Below are 8,868 nucleotides of genomic sequence, written 5' to 3' on the forward strand. Positions count from 1 at the left end.
GGATAAGTCCACATTAAGCGACATCATAATTAGGTTATTGATGAGAATGGAATGAATGTAAGAGGAATTAAGTGGATACTGTTCATAGCTGGTATTTTTGAACTGAGATATTCTGATTCATCCTGGTACAATATGAGAAATAACTAGAAGGGCAGATCTGAAATTTGAGCTCAGGGGTAGGTTCCCCCCTAACTGTTTTTTCCGCCAGGCACATACACGTGGTTTTAAGGATATTCATTCATCTCCCTGCTAGGGAGCTATTGTATTTGTTTTCATTGTTAGATTGTAGCCACAGGCTCCCTAACCTGTCTGCTCTTGCCCCTCTGCAGTCCACTCTCCAGATAGCAGCCAGGGTCATCCTTTAAAACTTAACGTATGGTACTCGGGTGATGGACACCTTGAATACCCTAACTTGATCACTACACATTATATACATGGACCAAAATCTCTTCTGTAGCCCATAAATTTGCACAAATAAAAATAAATAAATAAATGAACTTAATTCAGACCCTGTCATTCTTCTACTCAAAACCCCACAATGACTTTCCATCTCATTTGTTGTAAAAGCTGCAGTCTTACATTGACTGTTGTGGTGTGACCATATGTCCTGGTTTACAAACCCGAGTTTATGCTTGTTTTTCTGACATCCTATTGACTTTACCTTTTACTCCTGGTTTTCAATTCTTTTGAAGTTTTCTCATTAATTTTTGCATTAAAGTAAGCCAACAATGGCTTAACCGACCTCTATTTGGTTCTTTGTCTTCTTCCACAGTCTCATCTAGTAGTGTGTAAAACACACGCCATGAACAGAAGTCTCACTTTATTATGGCTAAATCCAAATGGTGACTAATGGTAGCTCATCTTTTTTCCTGATCCTGTTCAGACAAAATTTAACTAAGCAGCAACTTTTCAAGGATAATATTCGGGGTGCTGGCTGTTCAACTTAAGAGCTCAAGCACACCAGTCAGGGACAACCTATCCTCTGATCTTAGGTGGTGGCAGAAAAAATGTTGAGGCTTTTTTCCCTGCTGGCCACTTGGCCACCACTCATACCCTGTCATGGTCCATGTGGTGGCCTGTGAGATGCATGGAGCCTCAGAGTCAATGAGAAATAGGAAATAGATTGCTTGACATGGTGTGGGGAACCTGCGGCCTTCTGATTTCAAGATTGTTCTTTTTTAAGTACCAAAGGAGGCAAGAAAAGCTTCATCTTTCTCTGCTGCACCCCTTTTAATAAAAGGATTTGTTCTGTAAAATTTGGATTCAGTCAAAAGGCCACACTGAAGGATCCAGAAAGCCACATGTGGCCCCAAGGCTGGAGGTTTCCCACCCCGACAACTCTTTTCAGCAGTCAGCTCAACAAAAAACCAAAACCAAAACATGTTAATTTTCTTAAGAAAGCCAATGACGAATGTGTAACTTGCACAAAATATTCAGAAAATATTTGTCAACATTTGCCATCCACCACAGGAGCAAGTAGAATGAACACTGACCCTTTGAAAACCAGAAGGCACAAATATGGTGAGGAAACATCGGTATCTACTTCCACAGTTAACACTTATTTTCATAAGAATGTGCCTGAAGATGGCAACTCAACCTGCGCAGTGTAGGAAGGTGTGTTTCTATGTCATTGTGAAACACACCTTTCCATTTGTGTCAAATGACTCTTCTAAATTCATTTTGCTTGTTTTCAGTTACAAGTTTTCTTGTGTTCGTAAATAAATGAGTTGATTCCCTTTGAAAACCATCCAATAATGTCAGTTTTATATTAGTGTCACCAGATTGTTAATTCCAAAATGGCTCAATTTTGCTTTTCATCCAATTCAAAGGATTAAAATAAAACATGTGGAAGTTCATTCTCTGGTCAAAAATGAAACATCTAACATTGTTAATGCCATTGTAAATTTAGTTGAAAAGTTCAACATTGAAGATAAAATGTTGGTGAGAATATGAATACAAATGTTGGTGGAGCACAGCATTGTAGTAAAAACAATGCTCTTATCAACTAAAAAACATATGGAGCATAAATGTATTTGGGATTGGTTGTGATGTGTGCAAAATTTATGACTACATCCAAACAAGCTGTAGTATTCTACCAATCAAAATAGAAACTGTAATTGTCAAAATTTACAAAAATTGTATACATACACAGATTATATAAGTAACCAATCCGCAAAACTTTTGTGACAGAAGCTAAAACATTTTAGCATGGCTGTCTATATTTTCTCTCTGTGTTGCCTGTCATCAGTTAGATTTTGGAAATGCCTGAGCCTTTGAAAAAACACTTTGTAAAGCAACCCAAATTTAGGATGCACTATGTGCAAAACAGCTGGAAATCATTAATCAAATTATTCAATGTATGTAGCATGAAAATTCAGCTTTTGAAGTCTTTAGCAAGTTACGATTATGTTAAATAAAGCTTGCAAAATGGAAGAAGCTCAAATTTCTCCCTTCAAAATCTGAGGAGGAATAGAACAAATCAAAAAATGAAATCTGATATGGTTTAATTACCTAATTTGAAAATTGTGCTTCAGAAAAATCTTGACTTTGATAAATTTTCACTCTAATTTTAATTGGATCAATTCTTCCTCTCCACCAGAGTGGAATGAAATTGTAAAAGGCTCTGATTTTGCAGTATCTATGTTTGGTGAAATGTTCAAAAGAATCACAGAGACAACTTGAAAGTTTTGTCTTGTAAGAATATTGTTGAGTAAAGGTGCTCTGGATGAAGGCAGAAGGCTGCACCTATTAAAATATTGGCCTGAAATATTTACACACTTTAATATAAAAGATGGAATTAAGAAGATTATTTAGCAGAATTTGCTCTGAACTTATAGGTTCATCAATATCTAGAAAGGGATTATTTTTTCAATTAAAAACATTACAGTTTACAGAGAAACATCAATTAAAAGTATCAACAATTTCAAATATATTAACCATAAAACGCGGCTTCGAAGAAGATTGCAATTTTATGAAAACAATAACACTGTATTGAAAAAAAAGCACATGTTGCAGAAAAATGTTCACATCACAATGTTAGAGACAACGGCCAAGTAATCAATTAAAGTATGTAACTATATATCGAGAATAACTATTTATACCATTTAAAAATGTTCAGATAATCATTATTAGTTTTTTTACTTTGTTTTTTTTAATGTTCATAGCTTTATGTCATTTAAAAATATTTTAGGAAAATTTTATGTTGAAAATATGTTTTCAATAGAATTATTTTATAGGTCCATCAAGATAATAAAATTAAATTTTTTGTCAATAAATACATATTTCAGAAGTTATATAATATGAATTATTTTTGGATCCTCCCCCCCTTCACTCACAAAAGTGTCCCAGTTTGAACAATAAATTATATGGTCACCCTGTCTGCATGATCTAGCTCCTTTTACTCTCTGCCCCTGTCTGCCTGGTTCACTCTGCTCAGGCCACAGTGGCCTCCTCGTTGTTCCCCAGAGGCTTCAGGGTGCTTTCCCTGCTATTCCTTCCCCCTGGGTCATGTTACCCCAGATATCTGCTTACTTTCCTCACCTACTATAAGTCTTTGCTCAAGTGACCTCTTCTCAGTGAGTCCTTCCCTGATCAATGTATTAAAAACTGCCATCTCTCCCGTATTTCCTATCTTCCACCCCCTGATTAACTTTGCATATTAATTTATTTAGTATGTTTCTCTTCACCAGAATGTATGCTCCAGCGTAGTCAGTTTTTATTTGATTGTTTTGTTTTATTTTTTGACCGTTACATCACCAGCCCTGGCACATGACAAGCACTCAATAAATATTTGTTCGATAAATAAATGAATTGCTGGCCAACCACCCTTTAGACTTATATATTATTTATTTTCATATGTCAAGTTTAATTGTGTTACAGTTTTCCCCTAGACGCCATCCCATCGAGTTAAAGGGGATTTCCTTCAACGCACTTTGTTTGTCGTATGATTTCTACCTGAGGATGGTCTGCTTCTCCAGTAAATATTTGGTCTCTTAAATCTAGGAAACCAAGACTTCAACAGAAACACAAGTGAATACATAGACATATAACATGAAACCAGCTCAACCAACAGCCTATCTGGCACTGTGATCGATTGAAGGCACACCAACACTAACTTATTGACACCCTGTTCCTTACAGTTTGGGTCTCTGTCTTACTTCTCATCACTCCTTCCCTCTTGCTCTGTATGCCAGGGGAGCTGACCCCTTGCCGGTTGGGTTTTTAAGCAAGGAGGGGCTGCTAGTATTTCTTTATATGCCAACTACTCTGTTTAGAAGTTGGCCTTTCTCTGCAGAGTGGCTGGTAATTCCTCTGGCTTATGAAAGGAGATCTCAGGGATATGCTAGTTATCAGTTCTTTTTAGAAGCTATGGATATCCTCTAACTCTAGATGTTGATAAGCACCAACATTTTAATAACAGAATTTCATTCTTTGTTCTTCTCTGTCACTTATGTGTCTTAGGCGCAGCCTGTGTATACTACTGACATCAAGGAGCTCAATGTCTACAGGTATTTTTTTTTATAAAATACTTTTAAAAATTAAAGTTACTAGATAATTGTTATCAATCTTTGGGCAATAATTTGCTTTGCAAGTGTTTATTATTAGAACTCCTACATCCTCCTCCTCTTTCCGTATAGTCTTTGGGCAAGGCAGGACTCTACTAAGCTGACTTGGCAACTTCTCAAGGAACCTGGCTTCTAGACACATTGTCCAGGCTGGTGGGCTCTGCTATTTCCATTACCACCTGAAAAAGTGTAAATTCTTCTAGAGTCACCACACATGTTTTGGCCCAGCTATTCTAGATATCATGCTCCAGTTCACAAAAGAGAAAATACACCTGGAGAAACTTAAGCAAGATTCCAACAACAGCAGGGCTAGGATGAGGGCTAATCTAAGACACTGGGTCTCCACAGCAGACTAATGAGTATATACTTCTTTCTGTATTTATTCAAAATTTATTTAGTGGGTGGAGGGTTTTCCTTTTAATAAGAGTCATGAAAAAATAATAAAAGTTATGTATTGAAACAGATTCACTTACTAAATTATTTCTCCTGGCCAAAGCAGAATTGACAGTCTGAAAAAATAAAAATGTCAATCAATATTCTTATTCTCTCTTCAGTTATAGCTTGCAATTTTTAACATCAGAAAACTTTCTGGAAAACAAATTAAAGGGCATACTATAGAGAGTAAAAATGTATGCTTGGTAAAGAGTACTAAGCCACATCTTATTTGGTTTCAGAATTGTAGCCAGTAATGTACACACAAGAGGCAAAAACAGAGGAAGGATTTGTGCTACAAGAAGTCTTTCTAAAACTTCCCACTTGAGGGCACTTTATACTTTGGTGGAAGTGAGGCCAATTTATTAATACATATTGCCAGTTTATTCTAGTTCCAGGATGTTGCAGGGTGAGCATTACTTCTAATCCTCCCTCTCCCGGATCCAGTAAAAAAATCAAAACAAAGTGAAACAACATCAAAACAGTTCCTGTCAAACAATAGGCTCTCCAGTAAATACTTGGTCTCTTAAATCTAGGAAACCAAGACTTCAGTAGAAATACAAGTGAATGCATGGACAGATAACATGAAAGCCAGCCCAGCCAACAGCCTATCTGGCACTGTGATCGACTGAAGGCACACCAACACTAACTTATTGACACCCTCTTCCTTATCGTATGGGTCTGGCTTACTTTTCATCACTTCTTCCCTCTTGCTCTGTACGCCAGGGGAGCTGGCCCCTTGCAGGCTGGGTTTCCCAGGCTCCAGGATAGTTGGCTCTCACTGGCTTCAACCAATGGGAGGCACTGTGGACAACTGGAGGGTGTAAAGCAGGGAAATCTAGGGCATTTCCCTCCAAGTTGCTCTCTTTCCACAGTGTCTCTGTCAGCAGCTGGGTCTTCTTAATGGCTTCAGCTGGAGCACGGCAGGTCTGCTGTGGTTCCAGCGTCTGCCTATTGACTTGGGCCCCTGGGCCGTGGTGACTTTTCCTCTTTTCTTTCTCCCTTTGGCTTAGGCATAGTTATGGCTTCCTGCTGTGGCGAATCTCTGGGTTACTCCATTGTCTTCTGTTTTGCTTCTTAGCTCTCCCATCACCTGTATAATCAAGTTTCTGGGCTAAATTCCTTCTGCTTACTCACATGGTTTGTGTCTTCCTGGCTGGACTTTGATACATTCCCCATTGCTGAATGATACTTGCTGTGTAGGCCTATATCACTATGGGAGAGTGACATAAAATCCAGGTGACCTAGTAAATACCCAACAACCTGATACAAATCCCTGAGACTGGTATAACTCTGAGCCGGCAGGGCTAGCATATACAGGTAGAATATTAGGCTCAGAAACTAGATTCCTGCATTCTGTTTCCACCATTTACTCTGGCTTTCTTAAATGAACTGCACATTGCTTTCAATATACCTTGAAAGTGTATTTATAATAATACCCCCTGTGAATATAGCAATGGAATAATATTTATAACATAGTTATATGTCAATAGCAGTAATTTAGAAATGTATCTTTTACATGAACAAAAATAATTTTGGTAATAACAAGGAGGAACAATTCATAAAATTATAACAGAGAAATAAATGGGGAAAAAACCCAGCACAACGAAGCCCCTTATTTATGAAGTCTGGATTCTTTTAAATGCATCTTTGTGATTTGTTTTATTAATATCTCTGAGTAATGAAGTAAGTTGTTGCTGATGACATAGCTGGGTACTTTTATTGTCTTTCAAAAGGTTGGAGAACAGATCAAAGGGCTTCTGATTTGAGGTTCCTCTCTTTGCAGGAACATTTCCTGTGGCAGGCACTTTAATTTGTATCATCAACTCTTCAAGGTCTCCCATTTCTCATTTAGAATATTATATTGTTGACTCAGTAACTATGAGGGTATCATGACAATGATCTGTTTCCCTTTCTACACTGCACTAGGACTCTAGTTAAAAACCAGCAATATGCCCTAACTGTGAGATGGGAAGGTTTTCAGGAACATACAGGCTCTGATAAGAAAAGTACGTTCATTCCGTGCTCGGGCACAGGGCAGCAGAATATGCTCACAGTCCTGCCGCCTTGTGTGTTTCCAACACACGTGCCTGTGGCAGCTGTTACTAAGGTATGATGACTAAAGAGTTGTCAGGGAAGCTCCTTTCTCTGTACCTTCTTGGAAACTTCCAAGAGGGACTGAATCAGTGATTTGCATACCTGACCATTTTTGCTCCTAGATTAAAAAAAAAAAAAACAAAAAACACAAAACTTGCATCTGGCAGAGTGCCATGTTGTACCTGGAAGATAAGCCCTTTTATCTTAAGACAGGAAGATATCCATTTTCCTCCTCCATTTTCCTTGTTATTAAATACTCAAAATTAAGTCAGTCAAGCAGTGAGACACATTGTCCCCAAAAGACCGTCTTTTTTTTTTTTCTTAAGAAAGTTATCCATTTTCCTTCTACTTTTTCCTGGCTGGTAAATACATAAAGATAAGTAAAGTAGTAAGTGTATTTATTTATTTAGGGAAGATCAAAAACAGGCTTGTTTTATTTATACACACAGAACAACTTATTTACAACAGTCAGGTATGCACTATGTACATAACAATAGAAGAGGCATTTGTTTCCACCGAGGTTGGTCACCGTATAAATTAAGGTTATAAATATGAGGGGGTAAGCCCCACCTGAAGGCATAAAATCTTTTCTCCAAGACTCTTCAGGAATCCTTTCTTCCTTCCTGTATGTGGACAGGACCAGGAGACTTGTCCAGCAACACCCCAACGGGACTTGGGGCAGGACAAGAGAGCAACTCCACGAGCAGAGACACCGCCACCCCAGCATGGGAACGCTGGCCCAGCACCCTAAACAGTCTCCTAAACATTCATGCTCATTTCCTTTCATTTCTAACTTGTTAGAATTAGGAAAATGTTTTTTATGTAAACAGTGCTGTTTTAGTCACTGACAACATGTTAATTTTAAACACCACCCTTGACCCAAATCCACTGCTTTCCCAAGAGGAGGACGGACACCAAGGACTTCGGATGACCCTGGTGTCCCTGAAGCCACCATTGGCAGCTTCTCCCCCTCGTGTCCCCTCCTCACCCATATTTTTGAAAATATATTTAGTGAAAGACTTAGAATATTTGCTTTTATTTATGGCTTTGCATTGTGTGTATATATATATCTGGGTTGTTAGTTAAGCTCTCTTGGTTAATGCTGATTACAAGCATGATTCCAGAGAAGGTTACCTGTTCATAGTTTTTGACCCAGTGATTCCACTTCTTAAAATTTATTCTATGGAAATCATCAAATATGGGTGCAAATATTTATTTTGCAGTATTGATTATAATAGCAAAAATTAGAAAAGCAATCTAGGTATCCAACAATAAATGATTGCTTTAAAAATTATAGTACATCATATATTTGAAAACTATATAGACTTTAAACATTGTTTTGGAAGATAGTTTAGGACAGAGAATGTAAACTTTGCAGTCTGCAGGCCCAAACTCTGTTATTTGCTAGCTGTATTATGTAGAGAAAAGTTTTGAACTTCTCTAAACTCCAGTTTTTTCATCTGGGGGGGATACTACCATGCTCTTAAGGTTGTGACACAGATTTACGGGACATGTGCAAACCCCTTTACAGACGGTCAGGCATAGTAGATTCTCAATAAATGCTAGCTGTCATGGTTGCAAAAGATGGAAAAGTATATGTGTAAGAATAGGAAAAAGTACCATTTTAACTTTCTAAAATTACACACAGTCCCTTAGTAAATTTATATTTATCTAGCCACTGAGTGACATATCTGTGTGTAATGGAATTATTTGAAGAACTTAATAGCCTTTGTTATTTTCCCATGGGAATTTTTCAAAAACTAACAGAGTCTAG

The 8,868-nt window shown here is 37.7% G+C and overlaps 1 protein-coding gene across 1 annotated transcript in view; it reads left to right on the forward strand.

Moving 5' to 3' along the window:
* Positions 1 to 8,868, forward strand: part of LPXN (leupaxin) — a 69,334-nt gene that overhangs the window by 4,196 nt on the left and 56,270 nt on the right. Inside the window, exon 3 of the mRNA XM_012643866.1 lies at positions 4,462 to 4,508. Coding sequence (XP_012499320.1) covers positions 4,462 to 4,508 — 47 coding nt within the window. The remainder of the gene's footprint in view (positions 1 to 4,461; positions 4,509 to 8,868) is intronic.

The sequence above is a fragment of the Propithecus coquereli genome, unplaced genomic scaffold (genome assembly GCF_000956105.1).
Source record: "Propithecus coquereli isolate 6110/MARCELLA unplaced genomic scaffold, Pcoq_1.0 Scaffold202, whole genome shotgun sequence".
NCBI lineage: Eukaryota > Metazoa > Chordata > Mammalia > Primates > Indriidae > Propithecus > Propithecus coquereli.